Source organism: Enhydra lutris, unplaced genomic scaffold (assembly GCF_002288905.1).
Source record: "Enhydra lutris kenyoni isolate GAN:26980312 unplaced genomic scaffold, ASM228890v2 scaffoldscaffold37, whole genome shotgun sequence".
NCBI lineage: Eukaryota > Metazoa > Chordata > Mammalia > Carnivora > Mustelidae > Enhydra > Enhydra lutris.
Genome location: NW_019154121.1, coordinates 12,373,751 through 12,397,931, shown reverse-complemented (window position 1 = coordinate 12,397,931; position 24,181 = coordinate 12,373,751). Strand labels below are relative to the sequence as shown.

The window sequence follows — 24,181 nt, the reverse complement described above, 5'->3', positions numbered from 1 at the left end:
TTGCTGTTGTTACTGTTTCAGTTGAAATACACTCACATTCTTTGTGTTTTTAAAGTACTTACATACGTAATAACCATGAATCTAACTGGTCAGTGGTGAAAACTGTGAAGCATGTATATAAATTCTGTAATCTGTATCACCTGAACACTTACCAAAAAAAACTTTTTAAAAATGTAATAATCATTGCCATATTTTCTTGCGATTTTTATTTTAAAGATTTTATTCGAGAGAGAGCGCGCATGTACTCCTGAGCAGGAAGGTGGGTGTGGGTCATGGGGGCTGGGGAGGAAAGCAGAGGGGAAGCAGACTCCTTGCTGAGTGTGGAGCCCAACCTGGGACTCAATTCCAGGACCCTGAGATCATGACCTGAACCGAAGGCAGACGCTCAACCGAGGGACCCAGGTGCCCTGCTCTTGTGATTTTTACAATTTAAAAGTAAGTCTGTGTTCTCACAAAGGCTTGGAAAAAATGTAACACGTTTGACTTACAAATGATTAACAAAATCCTGCGTTTTGTTACTGCAGAGCTGTCAAGTAGGCCAGAGGTCAGTTCAAATCAAAGGCAGTTTTAATTTTAAAGGCAACAATCTTCATAGGCATCTACCTGGAATCCCTGAGAGTGCTGCTCTAAGGGGCTCCCGTCCGGGAACGAACCCCTCCCCCCACCGCCAGTGGTGAGCAGGGAGGGCCGGGAGCGCCCCCCTACAGCTGAGGAACCGGTGTGGCGGCCATGGCGATGCTCTCAATGGCGCACTCATCCGTTCCTCTGCGGATCCGGAAGTACCCGTTTTCCCCCCAGCTGGCGCCCCAGCTGTTCTTTACAATCCAGTAATCCATGCCAGAGGCTGCGTCGGTGCCGTAGCCCACCAGCAAAACGGCATGATTCGTCAGCTCGAAGGGGTTGAAAGGGTCCCGCAGGCCCGTGTGGTAATAGATCCCCGAGCGGTAGTGGAAGAAGTCATTGTAGACTTGAAAAGCGACGGCCATGGGCCCGTGATGGACCAGCTCGAGCTTCATCAGGGCCTCATTGCAGGCCCCGTAGAAACCGCCCACGTAGTGGTACTCGGAGGAGTAGTAGCGGGGGCAGTCCTTCTTGGGATTGCACGGCGAATCCGCGGCTGTGTAGGGGAAGCAGGCCTCTTCCACCAGCCCGAAGTCTTGGGCGTATTTTCCTGCGATGAGGTACGGGAAGCCACCTTCACAGCCTGAGGAGGAATACCACACACACTTATCACCCCTCCGTGGAGAGCGGCACGGAAGAAATGGTCCCCTCCCCCACCCCTTTCTTTTTCTACTCCATTAATTCTCTGCTACACTGAGGAGCTGTTCTTAGCTTAAATGCTACTTGGTCCACTGGCCCACAGCCCTCTGAGTACCTGTCCTCTCATCTCCATCGCATGAACACACAGTTATCTGGCACCTGGGGTGGAAGTAACTATAGCCTAGTGCTTAGGTGGGGAGGCTCTGAAGCCTGACCATGCAGGTTCAAATCCTAAACTGTGGGAAGAATTTCACTTCTCTGTCCCTCTGTTGACTTGTCTGTAAAATACAGATAGGAAGAGAACTTTCCTTGTGGGAGTAAATTAGTTACTTCATGTAAAATCAGGACAAGTTGGCCACTCTTGTCATTATTAAATAGCCAGACACCACAACATGGCTCTTCCTGAAGGAAGTCTGCTCTGACCACCTCCTGCAAAGAAGGTCTAAATCAGGTTCCCATCACCCTCCTCCAGTCCTGGCCATATTATGCACATCCACAAGCCTGTATTTTTTCTTCAACGTTCCCTTGATTCTTTAATTTCTACTTTCCTCATTTCAGTCTAAGCTTCATGAGGGTAAGGACTGTCTTTGATACTCAGTCCCCAAGGCCTAGAAGTCACCTTGGTGGTGTTTTATAAATATTTCAGAAAGACTAAAAGGTCCAATGACAAAGAATCATTCCTAAGCAGTTTCACTTTCTAGTGGCCAAATCTGGGGATGACAGCAGAAAACTTTACGATGAGAATGTTTTGCTCTAAATCAATGGAAGCTGGGCTTTCTACATCGTCACCCAAGGCCTGTTCTGGAAGCCAAGTACACATCTGTCACTCTCCCCTAGAGAGAAACCAGTGTTAGCGTGGCTGTAGTATGAATTCGGATTCAGAGTGAAAGTTTAGTTGGAACTGAAACTTTAATATTTAGAATCTATGTGGCCTTCAAAATGTTATAGAACAACTGCACATCTGTCCTGGCTCTGTAAATAGGGCTATAAATAGGGCTGTCTACCTCTCAGGGTTTTGAGCGTTGTTGGATAACGTACATAAACAGCCCCGAAGAGCTGGTGCTCACTCAGTACAGAGTAAATACTGCCATTTTGCTGAATGGTGCAGTGAATTCCATGAGAAGCACTTGTTAGTAAGTGAGAAGGCTTGAACTCCAGAACTTGCACCCAGGCGCTCTGACTGTAGACACTGTGCTTTGTGCCACACCATCTTTTTACCTTTGTCGACCATGGCCAGCTACACCCAGGTAAACAGCGCCTGAAATACGACACTCACCTTGAGCATACTGGCTGCAAGAGACCACCTCCTGAGGGCTCAAGATCGGGGTCTGCGTGTTGTTGGTTAGTATACGGATTCGTGCTTCCAGCATTCCCATCGAAGCAAATGCGTAGCAGCTTCCACACGATGCTGGTGATCAAAAGCAAAGACATGTAACCTAAGGGAACTCTGAAACACAAAGCAACATGGACACATCTACAAATCCGAGGGAAGAGATGCAGTTAATATATTTATACCGAGTGCTGCTGCTGTTGTTCATAAGGATCAGTCCAATACAGACGATTCAATCGACAAATCCTATTAACCGCATAGGCAAACATAAAGATCTCAGCTTTTTCACCAAAAGGCAAATGTTATGACATGGGGCTTTCCTTGAGACTATTTTAGGAGGCAAAACAAAACAAAATGAAACCCAAAACATTCCCCTTGTCTCTGCAAAGCATTTGACAGTATTCTTGACAATGAAGAAATGATATAGGTCTATAGCACATGGAGCCTCTCAGTTGAGAGATCCCTTTGGAGGGATATATGTGAGCTGAGCTTTTCAGTATCTCAAGAGCAGCATTTTCTTTTTCTTTTTTAAAGATTTATTTGTTTATTTGAGAGAAAGCACGACCAGCACGCACACAGGGCAGAGAGGGCCAGAGGTGGAGGGAAAAGCAGACTCTCTGCTGAGCACAGAGCCCGATGCAGGGCTCGATCCCAGGAGCCTGGGATCATGACCTGAGCCAAAGGCAGACAATCAATGAGCCACCCAGGTGCCCCTAGTGATGCCTTTTTAGATACAATACAATCTCCTAATGCAGCCTTTGTTCTTTTCAGTTTATAGGTCTGCATCTACTTTAAAGAATCTTCACATTTTCTTCCCCATCATCTTGTCACTAAATAGGCCAAAGTTAACTGGCACATTTTGTTTTTAGAACCATCCAAGTAACACTATCCTTGGGACCCTGCTTTCAAATATAGAGTGTCAAAGAACTAGATTAGCGAGAATAAACTGACAAAGCCAGTGTTCCTTTCATGAGTCTTCTAATAAATAACATCCCAGGAATCTGGAAATGGCCCCATTTTGATCATCCGGCATTCCTGGGCCATAGCGGCCACAGAAATAATCACTCTTGCTACTAAACACAGAACTCTTCTCATCTGACCATCCAGCACTGTGAGAGGGCTAGGCCATGTGTCCATCCAAGAACTGAGTATGCTGTTAACAGAAGACACCATGGGAATGAGGTAAGGAGATGACTTTCCTCAAGCCAGTGACGTTCCCAGAAGAATGTGTCAGCTGCCAAGAAAATTAATGCCTCTCTTCAGTCAAGGCTAGAATGCAGATTTTAAAAGGTCTATTATCCCTTAAGAATACTACAGCTTAAAAAAGAATAAGGGGGATCTGGGGCACCTGGGTGGCTCAGTGGATTAAAGCCTCTGCCTTCTGCTCAGGTCATGATCCCAGGGTCCTGGGATCAAGCCCCACATCGGGCCCTCTGATCCGTGGGGATTCCTCCTCTCTCTCTCTCTCTCTCTCTGCCTGCCTCTCTGCCTACTTGTGATCTCTGTCTGTAAAAATAAATAAATAAAATCTTAAAAAGAAAAAAAAAAAGAGTAAGGGGATCTGACCCATTCAGAGGTCTGTAGTGAATACATTTCCACCACCTCAAATAGGTAATGTTATTTTTACATGGTTTAAGTGTATTCAGCTATAGCTTCCCACAGCAGAGAACACACTGAGCTAAGAAGAGGGATTTGGGAGTCTTCTCCATCCTCAGCCTGTCACTCAGCCGTGTGGCCCTGGGCAAGTCACTGGACCTTCCTGGCATTTCTTTTTATCTTGTGTGTAAAATGAACAGCGTGGAACAGACAGGGTTAAGGTCTCTGCATTCCAGTGCTAATGGTACAGATGGTATTTATTTATTTATTTATTTAAAGATTTTATTTATTTACTTGTCGGAGAGAGAGCGAGAGAAAGCACAAGTAGGCCGAGTGGGAGGCAGAGAGAGAGAGGAGGAAGCAGGCTTCCCGCTGAGCAGAGAGCCCGATGTGGGGCTCCATCCCAGGACCCTGGGATCATGACCCGGGCCGAAGGCAGCGGCTTAACCCACTGAGCCACCCAGGTGCCCCTACAGATGGTATTTAGAACAAGGCTTAAATGAACTAGAGTTTGGACAGTAGGAAAACACTGCATTTCCTAACTAACGTGATCTGAGAGACATTCCCCCTCTCTCTTGAAGATACAATAGTAAATAAAGACAGCATAGCGCAGAGAAGAACCCAGAAAGTCCAAGCCTTCCAATTTCCTAGCTTCTCCTCCCTCTCAAACTTGGAAGAAATCCAGCTACATGGCTAATGCTTAAAGCTGCTTTCAAGTGTAAAGGTGAGACCTCATTTGTCCTGCCAATATTTCTTCTTTTCATTAATCTTAATTTACTCTCTGAATACAGAAAAGCTGTGAATTCCCTTAACTTGGGTAATTCTGAATTCTGAGTGTTCTAGAATGCTGGTGTTCCTGAAGTCAGTGGAAATTTCCAAGTAGCCCTGTTTTTAAGAAGAGAAAATAACTAATATTTTCCCCAACCTTAAGTAAAGAAAACCAAAAGGAAGTCAAAAGGGGAACCTTAAAAATTGCCCATGTCTATACAAACTATATTTACAGCACTCAAACAATATGGGACATCAGAGATAATAGCTTTTGCCAAGCTACAAGAAAACCAGTGTCAAAGAATTTGGCTTTAAAGAGTCTAATTTCTGCCCCCTTGCAACACCCCCCCACAAGATTATTGTCTTGTCACCAGTCAGCTGCATCTTTTAGGAAGTAAGTGGAACTAAACTTCTATTTTGGCCATCTCCCAACCCCCCGATGAATTTTAAAAACTCTCTGTGAAGTAGTTACCCTTTGGTATTTTAGTATTTTGCTTGCAGATCTTGCTAAACGGCAAGTCCCTAGGCCAAGAGCCATGCCACAGTAGTCTTTATATCCCCAGCCATTAAAAAAAACATCTTAACAGATGTTAGATGCTCTATAAATACTCTGTAATACAGCAAAAGCAACCATGCATCAGGCCGTCAACACTTGACATACATTATATACTTAATCCTGTCAGAGAGGTATAGGGAATGCTTGATGACAGTAAATTTTAATCCTTCCTTAATATCCCTTTAATTTCACTTTCCATTCATTCCTCAATTTACCTTCAAAGTTCTCTCATTTCCTAACCCCCTTTTCCAAAAAAGCCCTCCCCAGGAAAGGAAAGGTAGGGGAGAATTTTCAGGATCCATATGTTCTCTAGAGCGGAAGAGTCCCAGAAGAATGTGTAGAAGCAAAAGCAAAGAGAGGAGATCTCTGATGTCATCTGTAGGACAGGATCGTGGCTGGCTGGTGGCTCTAAGATCTGCTCGAAGCTCTGCCCGCTCAGAACACTTGGCAAGAACTCACTGAGCATGGAACTGAAGGGCTGGTGGTGACTGCTGAGAAGTGAGAGGGGCTGATTATCTCTGAGTTTCTAGGGAAGGGGAAGGACAATTTATCTTTGGGTGTTATTAATTTATAATCCTCTCAGGAGACGCTAATCAGAATGTTTCTAGACAACAAATACTACATCTATTTTACAGTAACAAATCAGTCATGCATACTATAATTATCTTCAAAATGAACTGAGAAGCAATAAACCTGAGTATGGCATAAATGATCTTCCATGTCATTGTTGGCTAAAATTTAGGATAATAGGATAATTTGCTACCGAGTACTATTAGAGGAAGAGTTATTAACTATTCGTATTGGATCAAATTTCCAGAAATAATGGGTAAAATGCAATAAGAGTGATACTTTTCGTAAATCTGGGCTGTGCAAAGCCTCCATTCAGGAAGCGGGGTTAATACTTACCATCATGTGTCATGTTCTGACAGAAAGTGAATTAAAAATGTCCTTACACAGTTCAAAAAATCTACTTTACCAGAAAAAAAAATTTAAAGGATGCATTTTTCTGGGCTCTTACAATAATTAAAACTAAATGATGGGGGGCAAGGAGAGGTGGAGAGTGGGTGGACAAGTAGCAAAGAAGGATTCCACCAAACCACTTGTAGGAGGAAGACCAATTTTAACTCCAGGTGATCCTTTGTTTCTACAGGAGTCTCTCCTGCGAGAGAGGGCAGGAGTTTGTCTTACCTATTACTGATTAATTTCATTAGCTAGCTAGAACGTATTTTGAAAAGTATGCCCAAGAATGCTGGGCTCTGCTGGAGAGCTTATCTATTATCCAGGTCTGTCATGGATACAAAAGGAAGAGGTGGCCATTGGCCATGTATGTTCCATTTCTTTACTATAAAGTGGATCATGACTGTTGCATCTCTGTATGCCCTGAATCTACCCAAGAGCGTGGCACATAGTAAATGTTCAATAAACATTTCCAAATGAATAAATGAAAAATCAGGCTTTTTTACCTTGGTTTCGAACAAGACTAACAAAATTGGTACCATGAACATTTCTCCAATCCCATGATGCTGGCAAACGTAACATCTTCTCATTTATGTCAGCAGTCAGTGGTGCAGGTTTGGGCCTAGGATGGAAATACACATGAGACTTCAATATAGAGTCTTTCCTTTGCGGATGACTTCCTAACCTTTAATTCCATGACTTTAGCTACCTGGCTGCCTAGAATCTAGATTCTGGCCTAAAGAGCACTTGTCCCATCAGAGTTTCCATTATACGACATGTCCATTATGCAATGTATCAATTACACCACTAAGTTGTGTCAATGGCTTTTATTATCTGTGTCTTTTCCAGGATCTATTTCTTCTATGAAATGACACTGGTTCTATACATCACGGAGATGCTACTGCTAGTATGCTTAAATAACTGCATTTTCTTAAACAGATTTTGACCAAGAAAGTAGACACATGGGAAGTTAAAGATGGCCTTTGAAGGATACAGAGAAAAGAGAGGAACTACCAAGGTTTGACTCAGGAGATGGTTGGCAGTGAATAGTGAGGCAGGTGGAAAAGAAGGGAAGGAGGCGCAGAAATTAGAGGTCTGAGGATAAAGTAGACTGACCAGCTCCATCAACAACAGACAAAAATGCTTCATCAGTATCGAACTGCAGCCTATACAACGTAGTTGGAAAGTAAGACATGAAAAGCAGAGTTGCCTGGAACAATAGATAGACACATTGTTTGGAAATGAGAAAATCATCCTACAAGCTTCTCCATATTAGCAATTTAAGACAAACAGCATTCCGGCTCTCCAAGTCTGCTAAATGACTTCAGTGTTCCATGTCTTTGTGCTGCTACTCCTTTTATCTAAAATGCCTGTTGCCCACTACTTAGAAGAAATCCCTTTAGGGGTTTTTCCCTGATTTCTAATTTAAGAACTGCTCCCAGAGCAGCCCCTGGTCACCAGACCCCAAGTAAAACTCATTGCTCTTCTCTTTCAACTCTTTGGTTAGGACACTACTATTATACCCTGATAATATGCATCTTTTCTGATACTGTAACTACTTGAATTTCTCATTCAACTTGGCATTGCCAGACTGCACTATTCCAACTTTTCAGTGGTTATCCTGTACTTTAGACCAGATTCCAATTTAGTCACTGGTAAAGATTATTTCTGGACTTCTTTGTGTCCTCTGTAAGTACTCCCAAGGAGCTCCCTTCTGCACATGCTCCTTTTAGAGAGGATGTTGAGTCAAGGCTAGGACACAATGGAAGGGAGATGAAATAAAGGGAGAGAAAAAAAAATCGCATGTTAATAGCCATCATAACCTTGAGAATTATTAAAAATAGACAGCACATTCCATACAGAAATGTCAACTTTTCACTAAAATATTAACTAAGCTGGGACACTGCTGGAAGCTGTATGTGACACAGAGATGAACACGAGATGGTCTTTGACTGTATGAAGGTCAGCATTAAGAGACATGAAACAGAGCAATTACCATCACAAATACAAAGAAGTTATAATGTCATAAAATATACAACTTAGATAGTACCCATGGAATAACCAAGGTACATAAAAAAAGCTATGCACCATGAAAACTGTTTATATAGGGCAGGGGAAAAATCAAACCAAGAAACAAATCTTGGATACTTCCTTTAAGATTTGTAAGTAAAAATTTGTAACTAAAAATTAGGGTATGAACAACTTTTGGATGGAAATAAATAGTTTCTGTGATTTCACACTGAGAGGCCAAAAGATTTGATCAATCAACAGATATTAACTAATTGTCTTGTATATACTTAGGAATACACTATGTAATTTGAAAGATAAAGAAGGAATAGAAGTTTGGCAGCAAAATGTAATTTCAGAGCAGGTATCTTAGGGTTATACTGACCTCCTACAAGTGATTTCACCACTTACTAGCTGTGTGACATTTGTCAAAGAGTTTAACATCACAAAACTCCAACTGACTCCTACTAAAATGGGTATAATCACCTGTACCTCAAAAGATTATTATAAAAGCTCAACGTAGTAATGATTAACAAGTGCTTAGAACACTTCCTGTCTCTGCAAATCCTTAATAGAGTAAGCTCTTATGATGGTAACTACCACCATCATCATCCACGTCAGTAACAGGACTAAACATGATGCAGATACATTTATTTAAGCAACCATCTGGCCCAAAGCAGGCATTCAAATGTTAACTTGCTTCTTCCTGGCATTCTATAAGGCTGGGTGTTTGCCTATCAAGGTACAGACAGACAAAACCAACAATGTGACAATCGATCTCAATGATGTGAAAATGAAGAGTGAAAGAGGAACTGGTGAGACAGGAAGACTGCCAACATTACTGGTGCACTACCCATTACAGGCTCTTCCTTTGGCTCTAGATTCCGTAAGAATCTGGTGAAAGCTTGGAACTCAGGGAGATGACCATACCCAATACATTATTCTACACTTCTGGCAGTCTCAATGACTCTGTAAACCTCAAGTTAAGAATCTCTGAAAGATTCTATTATGTCACAGGATTCTTCTAAAAGAACTAATTCATGTTCAAAAATGCTACCGAAAACCAAGTAGCCAGACCACAATGTCTGCTTTGGTATTTTCCATTTCACTCAGTTCTACCTCCTACCTTTAAACTTCTGAATGGAGCCTTAGCCTTAAAAGCAGCCCTGCAGAAAGCTAGCCTTTCTCTAAAACAAAGATGGTCGGGTGGAGGGACAGAATCATCAAACATAAAAGCAGCATGGCCCATGAGGCATGGCCACGCAATCGTGTCTGAGGCTCAGATCTTTCACATGGGAGCTCTGAGACCTGTAGGCTCAAACGCTGACACCTCATCCTCTCACGCTCCTTTGGATTTTCACTGAACAGTTCTCGACTTCCTGTCTCACACGTACAGTAGAACTCTGTCACTTTAGCAAACCTGAGAAGGGACACAGCGTGCTCCCTTCCCTAATTCCCATTAACCAGAGTGTCTCATGGACTAGAAATTCCTCAGAACACACTTTAATACTGTATGAGATTCTTTTGAGAAAGGGGCAGAATAATGAGAGAATGCTATCAGTTGCGATAGGAAAATTCTCCATATAGCCTCGTAGTTGAAAAACGTCAGAGTGTTAGGATTATTAGTCTGCGAATGAAAAAGTTAGAAATGCATTTCAGTTAATTAACCAATTAGTGGCCTGTTCAAGTAAAATCTGAACCAAAAACTCTATAGATGTTAAGGAAATAATCATTGTATTCTCTGAAAACTGGAGAATGTTTCAACATACTAAGAGAGAAAATAACCTACCTACACAATTTACTGAGTCCCACTGACTCCCTATTGGTTTCCAGTTCTCTGCCCCACAGTTATACCAATTTCTCCTGGAACAAAGTATGGCATCACAGGAATATCCTTGGCCATTTAACCCATGTTAAAGGACCATATATTCTGGTATATATAGTTTGGAGGAAATTTTTAAAAAGTCTGCCAAATTCCTGACTCTATAAATTCAAAGTCTATCTCCTCTCCCTCTTTATCCATTCGTCTGTTGATGGACATCTAGGTTCTTTCCATAGTTTGGCTATTGTAGACATTGCTGCTATAAACATTCGGGTGCACGTGCACCTTCGGATCACTACGTTTGTATCTTTAGGGTAAATACCCAGCAGTGCAATTGCTGGGTCATAGGGTAGTTCTATTTTCAACATTTTGAGGAATCTCCATGCTGTTTTCCAGAGTGGTTGCACCAGCTTGCATTCCCACCAACAGTGTAGGAGGGTTCCCCTTTCTCCACATCCTCGCCAGCATCTGTCATTTCCTGACTTGTTCATTTTAGCCATTCTGACTGGTGTGAGGTGATATCTCATTGTGGTTTTGATTTGTATTTCCCTGATGCCGAGTGATATGGAGCACTTTTTCATGTGTCTGTTGGCCATCTGGATGTCTTCTTTGCAGAAATGTCTGTTCGTATCTTCTGCCCATTTCTTGATTGGAGATGCAACATCGGGGGTTAAGGGGGCAGGAGAAGAGTAAATGAAACAAGATGGGATTGGGAGGGAGACAAACCATAAGTGACTCTCAATCTCACAAAATAAACTGAGGGTTGATGGGGGGAGGGCGGTTGGGGGGGGTGGGGTTATGGACATTGGGGAGGGTATGTGCTATGGTGAGTGCTGTGAAGTGTGTAAACCTGGTGATTCACAGACCTGTACCCCTGGGGATAAAAATATATTATATGTTTATAAAATATAAAATTAAAAAAAAATAAAAACAAAGCAAACAAACAAAAAACCAAAATTCGAAGTCTATTTGACCCAATCTCCTTAAGTAAGAAGTAAGCTATGGGGTGTGTAAGCTAAAGATGGGAAGTGTCGCTTCTGGCTGAGGGTAGTTAGTAGAGATAAATTGATATAGAGGAAGCAATTTTTTTGCTGGACCTTCTAACAAAGAGGTTTTGAGATTTTTATAGGTGACAAATCTGGGTTATCGTAGGCTAGGTGAGGGATAATTGAAGCAAAGGGAGCAACATGAATGGAGGTACCTTGAAAGCAAAGATTTCGGTAATTGTGTGTCATATTGTTTGAAAACGGGCCATGGTACTAAATACAGGCATGGTCACATTTAGATGGCTTTGGTTACCAGTAAATGTATTAAGAGATAACAGGGAGTGACACAACCATAGCTGGATACAGGAAGATGAAACTGGCATTTCAGAGAATGGCAGAGTGGGGCCCGGGAGGGAAAGAGACCCAAGAGATAGCACTAGAGAGACAGGAGGTGGGAGGCTGATCATAATGCGGCAGAGAAATGATCAAACCCTACACCAGCATCTAGACAACGGCCAGGGAATGATGGAAGTGGCAGATGTTGTGAAAGCAAGACCCATCAGTAGGACTCGGAGAGCACCAGAAGACCAATGGAAAGGAGAGGGAGACAGAACAAAGATAACCTAAAAAGTTTAGGCTCCCATGGCCAATAGAATGGTGGGCAAACCAGGGAGAGCAGGCTCAAAGGGAGGGTGGTCTTCAACACAAATACCTTCACTAGTGATACAGGGATATATGCTTTATTACCTGGGCATTCTCCAGCCACTCCGGCCACCGCCTCTCCTCATCATGTCTCTCAGGGTCAGTGTCTCATATTCCATGTATCTGGTTGCAGTCCAAGACTTCTGCATGGTATTGATCGCTTTCACAAACTCATCGTTATACTTGTAGAGCCTATGAGAGCTGCCAACAAAAATAAGGTAGCCTCAGTTATCCTCTTTATTGATGTAATTAGCCTCCATTAAAAGAGGTACCCTTATGCTCTGGACCTAAGTGGAAAGTGTAATCATCTTTCAGGAAGGCATTTTTTTTTTTTAAATGTACCTGAACCACTTTATTCAAATCTATAAAATAATCTTTATTTTATGTTTTTAGTATAAAAATCCATAAGCTAAGTGCACCTCACTGCAGAGAGAGACATATGATACTGAATTTCCATAGCAATGGTATAGTCAAACATCACATGTTCAGAACACAAAATTTAGATAAACTGAAATGATCAGATAAAATAATCAAACTTCAGAAAACAAAAACTGAACTATTAAGGATCCCTGAAATATTCTTTAAAAAACATATTTTATTTATTTATTTGACAGAGAGAGACAGTGAGAGAGGGAACACAAACAAGGGCAGAGGGGCAGGGAGAATCATGGGGAGCCTGAATTGGGGCTCAATCCCAGGACCCCAGGATCATGACCTGAGCTAAAGGCAGACACTTAACAACTGAGACACCCAGGTGCCCCGGATCCCTGAAATACTCCTAACCCTCAAGAAACTTCACTGGTCTCAAGTCATTTTGTAGTGAGGCATTCAGAGTATGACCCCATTAACCCAGCTCAAGAATCCTTGGGAGCCATGAAACTGCATCAGACTCTCTAGCAATAAATTTTACCAATTTTTTAAATCTGAAAAATCCCCTTAATCTGGCTCTAAAGTTATCAGGCTTCTGAAATGCATCCCGCTCCTCATATTTTAAACAAACTGTTGTTTATAGTAGTTTCTGTTGATATCTTTTGTTCAAACAAAAATCGGTTTTTCTGGTACCAAAGCAAACTTGGGTTTGGTTCATACATGAAGAGACAACCTATGAGGAGGGTCCAAAAAGCACCCTTTACTTTTGCCTGAGGAGGTGCACATGTATACCAACAGCCTGGGATTGGAATGTCTCCTATAAAAATAAAAATTCAAGATGTATGTATAAGGATGGTCAATGAAACACTTTAATAATAGCAATACATTATAAATAACCTAGGGGTGCCTGAGTGGCTTAGTGGGTTAAGTGTCACACTTCAGGTCAGGTCATGATCCCAGGATCCTGGGATCGAGCCCAGCATTGGTCTCCCTGCTCAGCAGGGAATCTGCTTCTCCCTCTGCCTCTGCCCCTGCTCACTACTCGTTCCTTTTCTCTCTTTCTCTCTCTCTAAAATAAATAAATAAAATCTTTTTAAAAAATTATAATAACCTAATAAGCATTTGAAGATAAGGAATGATTAAAGAAATAATGGTACTTCATATACTACATAGTTTATTCAGTGAAACTGTATAGAAATCATTTAGTGTGTGAATATTAAGGGAAACCACACTAAAACGGGAGTAGGGAGGTTGGCAGGGAGCTTTCATGCCCTACTATGGGTCACCAACTGCGAATCTAACAGGAAGATAGGGACCTTGCATGTGAACACCATCTACTACCAGTAAGAGGAAGAGCCCAGCCAACAGAGATTGCCACATCGCAGCCAATGAGAAGCCACGATACTTCCACTTCCTAGTTTACTCCAGTGGACTTTTTGTTCATAGAGCCTTCCCAACCCTTCCTTTCTCCTATAAAAGAGCCTGCTTCTCCTTTGTTCTGCCGCCTTGCCTACAGTTTTTGCTGTAGCTTGCCTGTCCCAGTTGAGGTTCCCTGCTATTCCCGAATAAAACCATCTTTTGCTGGTAAAATAATTGGTAGTTTTAATGTTAACAACTGATATGGAAGAGTGTTCAAACTATATTAAATAATAAGGCAAGCTATCAAAGAAGTTTAGATAGAATTAATCCCTTTTTGTGAAAATACATTTATATACTAAATACATTTTTGCAAATGCCAAAAATGGTACGTCTGAGTGACAATGTAGGATCACCACCTTTCCTCACCTTCTGTAATTTCTACAATTTACCTTTCTAACATTGTAATAATAATAATAAAAGGAGATAATGGCAGAAACTGTGTATCATGTACATATAACATGGCAAACATTATTACCATATGGTGCAAAAAAATATATTATTACATGGGACCTGGGCTTATAACCTTGTTACTCAAACTTGGTTCTTGAGTTCCATATTAGCAGCTGTACCTGGAAGCCCTCTAAGTATCCAGTCCAAACCACCTAAGTCAGAATCTACGTTGTAACAAGATTCCCAGCTGATTCACAGTACCATTAAAATTTGAGAAGCACTGGTTATCAAATGCCTGGATACAGATATAAATAAATCTAGCACAAAAAGCATATTTACAAAGCAAAAAGATTGGGGGAGTTGATTAGTCACACAATTCAAACCCGCATCAAACCTATGTGCCAGGTGCCAGGAATGACAGAATATACCACATTATTTCTACTAAAGAAGGGTCTGTTACTTAAGAATAACTCATTATCCAAGACTTCCCAATTATCCATAGCAAGACACACCTAATCTGAGTAAATCTAGCCATACTGTGAACTTTTCTTTCTCTTTTTATTTAGATGTTCACCAAGGAAGTATTCTGATACAGTCAAAAAACCTGGGAGCACTGAAGACAGTAAGAAAGATGTGGAACTACATGCAGAATGTTTGTGTGTTTTTTTTTTTTTAAAGATTTTATTTATTTATTTGACAGACAGAGATCACAAGTAGGCAGAGAGGCAGGCAGAGAGAGAGAGGAGGAGGCAGGTTCCCTGCTGAGCAGAGAGCCCGATGTGGGGCTCGATCCCAGGACACTGGGACCATGACCTGAGCTGAAGGCAGAGGCTTCAACCCACTGAGCCACCCAGGCGCCCCTGTTTGTGTGTTTTTATCAAAGTTCTTCCTTTCTTGGTGCAAAGTGTGGAACCAGAGAGGCACCTTCACTGAAGAGATTTTAAAACTGCTCTAATCATATTTCTGACAACACTCCTACAACAACAAAAACAAGTTATAGTTGTTTGTCTCTTTAGAAGTGGGGGTAAAATTTTAAATTGTAAATGTGTATTTTTAAGTATTTTCTACTGATGAGTCACTACTGATTTTGACGTATTCAAGAAGCAGAACTCAGCCCTACTTCCCTTGCTGTATCACTGATGGCTGGCAACCATCAAACACAGACATGTGCATTGTAATAATGACAAGCTAGGTCCCAAACACTGATTTTCAATGTTTAAGATCCAAGGATACTGAAAATAATGTACTTTATTATGGGATGACAGATCATTGAGAGCTGAAAGGGACCTTGAAGGTAATTTAGTCCCCAGTGTTCATTTTATAGATGAATTAACAACACAGGTTCTGAGCACTCCAGCTGGTAGTTTCTTCATTAAATGAGGCAACGTTTGAAATAATCAAGAAGAGCACCTTAGTACATAAAGTCTCCTAAATGGTGGGGTGAAAAGTGAACAGTTTAATAAGAAATGCATTGTTCAAGGATCAAGCCAAGCCAAGCAATTAAAAAGATAAACTCAAAATGGAGGGGATGTATTAGTTTAGATCTCAGTGAGTACTTTTCCAGACAAGTACGATATGTCGTCTTTAAACTCATGCCCCCAACCTCTCTACAACAGAATCATTCATTACCAATATGACCTGGCTTGGGGGCATTTATTCATGTGTACTCTCAGTGGATTTCATAAACTAAATGAAACAGAAAAAGTTGCTACCATTAATATCCATTTGTCTTCTCCTTCCAAGTGATAAAATCTGAAATCTCTTGTTTGTATGGTTCAGTTAATTAAACTGGACCTTACTTAACAAGAATATTAGCTACATGTTTTAAGTTGAATTGTGTCCTTCCAGAATTCACAGCTTTAAGTCCTAACCTCCAGTATCTCTGAAAGTGACTGTATGTGGAGATACGACCTTTACTAGGGAAATTATGGTAAAATGAGGTTGTATGGGCAGTCCCAACCCTGATTAAGATTGGGTGTGCTTAAGAGAAAAAGAGAGGACAGAGAGAGGAGGGTGGCAGTGTAAGGACACTGGAAGAAAGTGGCAGTGTCAAGCTAGGGACAGCAGCTTCCCAAGAAACCAAACCTGCTGACACTGATCTTGGAATTGTAGCCTCCAGAACTGTGAGAAAATAAATTTCTGTTGCTTAAGCCACTCAGTCTGGGGTCCTTAGTTAAGGTAGCCCTAGCAAACTACTACACTCCATGAATACTAAGAATTTTTATTTCACTTATTCACTGTCTTGTGTAAAATTTATTTCAATTAGTATCATTTACATTTGTTGCAACATAAACATATGTATCTATGAGAGTTCTACAACATGTTATCACATGGCAATAATAAAATGATTTTTCTTTATTAGTCACTGCAATTCTATGGTCTCTCATACAAATTTCCTTTAAAGCCACCAGTAGTCCATCACTTTGGGAGTGCTGTGGAGAAAAACACTTTCTCCTCTCAGTTCCATTACTCAACACCAGGAAGGTTTTACAGAATATAGCTTCTGTTTCTAAGTCAAATATACTTTATGTAATCAAAATAAAATTTTCCAAGAACTAACCTAGACACATACTCTACAGCAAAATTAAATGTATCTCCCATTGGTGACAACTCACTTTTCCTGGAGCCTCCCCAAATCGGCTGTGTTCACCTTCACCTTCTCAGGGGTACTTCCCACCTTGGTCCCAGTGAAACAAGCCCAGTTCCGGCCCAGCACGTCATGCACCCATCCGGGCAGGGTCTCGTTGCAGTAACTGGTTACAGTGTGACCCTCTTCTTTATACTGCAATTAAATCAGGGGAGGAAACGTCAAGTGAATCAATGATCATCTCGCAGGTCCATTTCCCTGGCTCCCGTTCAGTCAAGATGCTCCTTTTTCCATCTTGGGAGCCAGACTCTGCCAACCAAAATAAAAACTTCACCCTGAGAGGTTACATTCTGCGAATTAGCCTAGAAAAGGATGAGAAATAAACTTTTCTATGATTATCATCGCTGAGTGCCAAATAAAATTTACATAAGAAAACATTTCTGGGAATCAAAAGCAGGGGAAGAAACATTTTTAGAGCATCTGCCACATTCCAGGCATTTTACAAAAGTTCCCTCCTTCAATCTTCACAGGAAGCCTATGAGGAAGGAGGCTTTGATAACCCCATTTTACCAGCCAGCAAGTAGAAGCCCAGCTCAGAGAGGCTACGGAGCTCCTAAGGAAACAGAGCCGTGAAGAGGCAGAAACAAAATTCTGCTCAGGCCCTCAGACTATGATCTCTTCTACTCACAAAATGTGGACTCCAGCAAACTACAAAACAAAGAGCGAAACATTTCCACACATAAAATCTTTTCTTCTGTCAACCTCACAATTGAATAGGACATTCTGATTATGGGGGAGCTAATAGAAACCTGATTATTAAATATTCTCTCCATTTAATGTCACGAATATGACCCTTTGTCTCATCACAAAGTTCATACTGAAAAACACCTACAAAGGAGAGATCTGGGATTTTGAACTCATAGTTAGGCTCCAGAGCTTACAACCCCTCAAATGATAATATCTCCTCAAGGAAGAGGGACATATATGCAGAATGAGAGAACAGAGTGTGGGAGGAAGGAAACAAATCAGGCTCCACTTCAATGAGGAGGAACTTGGGCCCATGGCAGGCATTGACTTAATCTAAAAGAACAAAAGCCCAAAAGCAGTCAGACAACACAAACAAACTGGCATGGCAGTCAGCTGTGTTTAATACTTTCCAAAAGTACACAGTAGGTTATTTTTGGTTCACGGGATATCATTTGCGAACTCCTAATAAATATGACGGATATTACTTTACCTGTGTGCTTGGGTTGGCAAGCTTCTTTTTTAAAAGCCAGAAAATCAATATTTTAAGGCTTGCAAACTATAAGGCCTCTGTCAAAAACCACTCTACTCTGCCACTGCCATATAAAAGATGTATAGGGAATACAGACGTGCATGAAGTAGGATGCGTAGCAATACAATTCTATTCACAAAAACAGGCCTGTGAGGGGCGTCTAAGTGGCTCAGTTGGTTAAGCGTCTGCTTTCAGCTCAGGATCGTGATCTCAGGATCCTGGAATCGAGCCCCGCATCGGGCTCTCCACTCATTGGGGAGTGTGCTTCTCCCTCTCTCCCTCTGCCTGTCTCCCCTGCTTATGCTCTCTCTCTCTGAAATAAATAGAAATCTTAAAAAAAAATAGGCCTGTGGTTTGCAAACCCTGAGTTTAGAGGAATGCATGGGTTAAACTCTACATAAAGTAAAATTACCGTATTACATCTGACTCTCTCTAAATTTAAAGCATATATTTAGGAACGGAGTTAAAAACATCTGGCTTTACAATCCCAAGGAGCTAGATTTGAATCTCGGCCTTCACTGTCCACTAAGCTCCCTAACACTGGATATGTTATCATGGATTATTCATACTTAGCATTGTACATCTGTGTTGGTGGTTCATGATATTGTGAGAGCTGTCGGTCTGCCCCTGGCTAAGAATATCTTGACTTGCAGGACTTCAGCTTTCCATTCCTTCTGTTGCTGCCAAAGTCCCAGCCAGGACGAGGAATACTGAGTAGAGGCCTAGGGTATGACTGAGCTGCGGCATTACAGGGTGTGTTGTATAAGAAGGTTACTAAAACTTATATGTATTATGTCAAAACTACACACAACTGCTATTTTTATAGACGAAAACCACAGAAATATGGGTAACCTCATATGATGTAACCTAAACCCCTTAGCGTTGTATTCTGTTTCTCTTTGGCACAGGCTCTCGATCACGTTCCCTCCTCTGCTATGTACTGGTTGGAGAGGCCCAGTGGGGCTAGGCCAAAGCCCCCGCACCCCTGCAGTTTTAGAAAGTGGTATGACCAGACTTTGAAGAGTTCTTGAAATATACCTTATAGAAACTGTCAGATACACATAAGTGAAAAAAAAATGCCGAACACAGGAAGGCACTCATCATAAGAGAACCGGAAACTTAAAAACAAAACCAAGAACAAGAGAGTGTCCTAAATGTTCATCTATAAAAATAATTTAGTAAATTAATAACTCAAATCGTATTATACAGCATTCTACATGATAAATGGGAGTTCTGTAGGACAGAGGTAAATAAAGTAGGGCGAGAGAAGGCTGCCTCCTTCTATGAACACAGTTTTACAGAGCACAACCAGGCCCACTCATGTCTGCACAGTCTATGGCTGTTTTCACGCTACAGCAGAAGGGCTGGGTAGCTTCCTCGGAGAACACAGGCCCAGAAAGCCTGCAACATTTACTATCTGGCCTTATAAGAGAAAGTGCATCAATCCCTCTACAGAATCATAAAAAACAAACAAACAAACAAAAAAACAAAATAAAACAAAACCTATGTTAAGAAGGGAAAAAAATTATAAGACAGTGCTTAAGTTGAATACAAATACATAAAATTTTTCTGAAATAAGGTTTTTAAAAAATGGAAACAAAAGGTGAAACGGGTCTCTGGGTGGAATTTTCTTGTTTATAAAATGAAGCTTTATAAAAAGAAAAAAAATTTGTTTATAAAATAAATTTTGTGAAATTAATCACTTAAAAAAAGACTCTTATTTCCTTAAGAATGAGACTCACAAAGTCCTAGAAGAGGACGCCCCGGAGGGATGGTCCACGCATTGTTAGAGGCTACTAATGCTCTTCTGTTTAGAATTAGGAAAGCACTTTCTGAAAAAAAGAAGATTGTTATTTATACAACTGATTTTGTATTTTGCTAGGGTCTTTCACTTATTTATCAAGTACTTATCGGTCACATTTTTCTCAGACACCGTGCATGTGCCAGGCACACATGCACACGTGTACCGAAGGCGCCCCAGCCCAGCCCTTAGGAGGCTCACAATTCAATGAAGAAAACAGATGTAAATGATTCAGATGTAAAAACAGATGTAAGTAATAATGACATCATGTGGTTCAGCAAGTTAACCATGCTGGAGAAACCTGGGAAACTTCCCCATCTAGGCAGAAATTTAGATCACAGATAAAATAACTTTCCCTCGAAACCAAAAGAGTTAGGGGCATTCAAGTTGGAAGAACTGGGCCCCATGTTTTTCATGAGTGTAGTTTTGCACACCTGCTTGACAACTCTGAGTCATAGTCCCAAGCATCACATCTAAGACCAGATGAACTTTCCCTGGGACAGGAAGACCATCTTGTTATTCTGAAAGGGGGAAAAAACTTCAGCAGAGCATGACTGCTTTCATGGCAGCCTCTCACCACATCTGTCAGAGGACTCGAGATTCCTCACTGACATTACGGCGTGATGGCACCTCCACATTTACCCGTCACCTCACACTTTATAAATACAGGTCACTCAATAATCTTAGAAGTTCAGGGGAACAGAGCGATAATAGAGTCTCAGGGGACAAAGAGCCCTAAAGAAGGTCAAATGAGAATTTATAACCAAGGGCTCCTAGACCCAAGGGTTCTTCCCCATACTGTGGACCACTTCTTCATACCCTTTATCTTCGCACAAAGAGCTAAAGAAGTAAATGTACTGGTCAGTGGCCAAACACGGAGAGGGGATACCTAGAAGCCACGCAACAAAGGTTTAAATCCCAACTGTGAGGGGCTTCTGTCTATATCATTTGAGGCTCACAGGATTCCTTGGGATAAGAGGCATTACTCTTCCCATGGGGGGAAAAATTTTGCTTTGCAAGGTAAATGGAGAACAGAGAATTCAAGTATGGGCTCACAGGTGATAGGATCATTGCTTCATCCATTGTTTCCTTAAAAAAAAAAAAAAATTGGAGAAGATTGACCAGAAGTCAGGTCCAACTTGCTGTCCAGGCCCTTTAAGGGCAACCTACATTCTCTAGCAGCCCTAACAGGTTAACGGTCCTTCCCCACAAGTCAGGTGTCTATGCTGCCTTGGCCTGTTCAGTCTTTTTACCACTTTTTGTCAAGGGTTTTTGATGGGGGGTGGGTAGAGATCAAGGACATGGCCTTCAGGCTGGACTGCTGCTACCGTATCCACCTCTCCACCGTACTGGCCATGTGATCCTAAAGCAGGTTTTTTATCCTTTCTGTGACCTCATCCATAAAATCAGGATGACAAAAGACACCACCTCATAGATTCTGTTTTATACATACTAACCCATTTAATTTTCACAGCAGCTTCTGAGGTTATTCTGGCCTTGAAAACAAGCGCCATGAGCACAGGAATTTTTGTTTATTTGGGAAGTAGGGAACTGGTATTAGGAAGCAATTACTTATGGAATGAGTAAATAAACAAATGAAGAACAGAAGAGAAAGAACAAGTGCCAAGTCCCATTTAGCAATAACACAAGGAACTCAGAAAAGATACGAAGTTTGTAACAGAAGTATGTGCTAAGATATTAGAGAGACCCTGAAATTACCTTATAAAAGGTAAGACATGGTTGTCAATATCACTGTGCAGGACTCAGTAGGAAGGAGGAATTCACCACTTCAGAAGCCAAGTGCTCAGGACCTTCCAACCTGCAAGGACCACACGCTGTGCTCTGTTATTTTCTTGACTGGAACGTTCTCATGGTATCTGTCATTTTTTTTGCTGCTATTACGAAATACTTCCTCTGTGATTTCTGACATTATTACCAATTAAGAAGTTGAAATTTTGGCCACACTACCCAGCTTGAAATGTATCCAAAAATTTTTCTGAAAGATTTATGTAAACATCAGTGTCTGAATACAGTCTTGTGCAGATGGTATAATTTATGCCAACTTCAACAAATAGATAATTTCAGAAAATGTAAAGAAATTCCACACGCCGGCCCTTAGCTTTAGGAAACTACTAGGATTCCATAGCTATCCATTTGCCTCTTCAAAATTACTGCTGGACTGCCAAACACTCCAACCTCTCATGAAGTTCCCACTTATTTTATCAACTCTCTAATTAACATTTACCTAGTAATATTCACCACATGAAAAAGAACTGACTGGGATATTTTAGAACTTAATGTTATTTACCCTGGATCTCTCCCAACTGCTTTTTTTGACACGGAGGGCTTTCAAATCAATTTGTCCCACTGTTTCCCTGACTAATAATATACCTGGCAAATATTTGAATACTTTATGTAATGCACTAGGAGGAAAAAGCAGTTTAGTAAAAGGACTTTGCTCTTTAAATCCCGTTCCTCCACTTAAAATTTACGTACACTTAAGCCACAACTGAAGAGCCCCAATTTCTTTACCTGATTCGGGGAAGGAAACCTACACTTCACTGGATTCCTATGAAGGATAAAGAGAACACTGAAGTGTGAAGAGTTTAAAAAGTTACGAAACACTCAAAAAGCAACAATATAAACACTACTAGCTGTTACCATAGGGGATACAAAGTTGTCTTAAGACTTTATCTGTGTCAGGGAAGAACTTAAACACTAAACCCAATCTGTCAACTCAACATATTCTGTCAACCAGTGGCTTTCAAAATGAGACGAAAAGATGATCCCCCGGAATATGGGGGAAACACGGAATTTCTGTTTACATTTGTAATTATATAAATAACACTAAAAACCCACTTCCATTGTTATCTAATATCCAAAACGATAGAGACAGGACCACTCAGTTTCAAGGTCTGGCGTTCACCTGCCCTGCAGCTTGCTTACCTGTGCGATGGTTGGGACACTGTGTCTTCCCTTTCACTCGTGCCTGCCTAAACTGATTTATGTACATCTCTGCTTTAATTCAGCTAATTCTCACAAAATGACAAAAGGCTTAAAATACTTGCAGAGAAACCAGAACTTGCAAATTAATATAAGCAGATGTGAGAAAAAGGCAAAGCTTACATCTGCCCTATTCCTAGTAGGAATTGTCAGCCATATAAAAATGTGAGTTTTTGAAATCAGATGTTTTGAAAGGGTTCCATTGCTGCAGTCTTCAGCTTCTCATCTTATTTATCAACAAAACAAACATTTCAGTTAAAATTTGTCCAGCTACACCTGTGAGCATAGCGGAATGCACAGAGCTGTAGAATCACTATACTGTACCTCTGACCCTAATCTAACATTGTGTGTCGACTATACTTCCATTTCAAAAATTTTCCACTAAACTGTCATTAACCCTAATACCAAAAAGCAATTCTTCCAAACTTGACTGAACTTTGACACTCCTACTTTTAACAAAATGGATTAAAACTAGTGAAATCTTTGAAAGATTTTCAGTGGAAAAACTGCTTCCAAATGTTTAAAATTTTCAGTATGAAAATTATAGGTAACAGATTCTTATGATAATGAAGCATAGTTTTCTATTATTTTCAAAGGATATCATCATGAAATATGTTTGGGCAGGACCTGTATTTGATAGCAAGTGAATCAAATATTTAATCATTTAATATTATGCCATGTGTCTGACAGCGAACATCAGTACAGTACTGCAGGTATATAATTTATTAAATGTACTTTTATACACCATAGAATACATAATAAAAGTTTTGGAGTACCAAGTCTTATCCATCAAGGTCATTCATCACTTCCAAAAAGAACACCCAGCATGAAGTTGAATGACTTAATGGCAAACCATATACATAGAGATATTACATTCCGGCAATACTGAATAACAAAAAATGTTTACTGGCATTTTGCCCTTTGTTTCTTGTATTTATCTATATAAATGTAGATTAACTGCTTTCAATTGCCGTCAGGTCTAGAATGTGGGTAAAAGCCAAACAAAAGAGAGTAAGGCACACCCTCTAAATGGATACTTGGCCAAACTTCCCCCAAGAGTACCACATTTTTCCTCAGAAAGAAAGCTACTTCCCTCTGTCAGTTTCAAGGATTAGCTCTAATTTTCTGACTTAACTATTTGTTTAAAAAGTTGAATTTCGAAGAATTTTGAACTGCTAGGAAATCATTATAGTGATTGCAACCAAAATACCTTCTAGCATTTTACTGAAGGAACTGGCAGCTAGATAGGCATGTGAAAAGGGAGGGTCATACATTTGTTTGCCTCGACTGCTTAAAAGACTTTCAGCTTAAATGAAAATATGTATCCCAGAACTAGTTAAAACCACAGCTTG

At 40.9% G+C, this 24,181-nt stretch overlaps 1 protein-coding gene across 2 annotated transcripts in view; it reads right to left on the bottom strand.

Annotated features, from left to right (window-relative positions):
- Positions 1 to 545: 545 nt before the first annotated feature.
- LOC111154405 (cathepsin C) overlaps positions 546 to 24,181 on the bottom strand; it is a 35,778-nt gene continuing 12,142 nt past the window's right edge. The window contains exons 3-8 of one of the 2 annotated variants that reach the window (XM_022513965.1): positions 16,778 to 16,944; positions 13,084 to 13,086; positions 12,030 to 12,185; positions 6,974 to 7,089; positions 2,537 to 2,668; positions 546 to 1,204 (exon numbers count right to left, since the gene is read on the bottom strand). In XM_022513965.1, coding sequence (XP_022369673.1) covers positions 702 to 1,204; positions 2,537 to 2,668; positions 6,974 to 7,089; positions 12,030 to 12,185; positions 13,084 to 13,086; positions 16,778 to 16,944 — 1,077 coding nt within the window. In that variant the 3' untranslated portion in view covers positions 546 to 701. The remainder of the gene's footprint in view (positions 1,205 to 2,536; positions 2,669 to 6,973; positions 7,090 to 12,029; positions 12,186 to 13,083; positions 13,087 to 16,777; positions 16,945 to 24,181) is intronic. The other variant, XM_022513964.1, reaches the window with a different exon arrangement.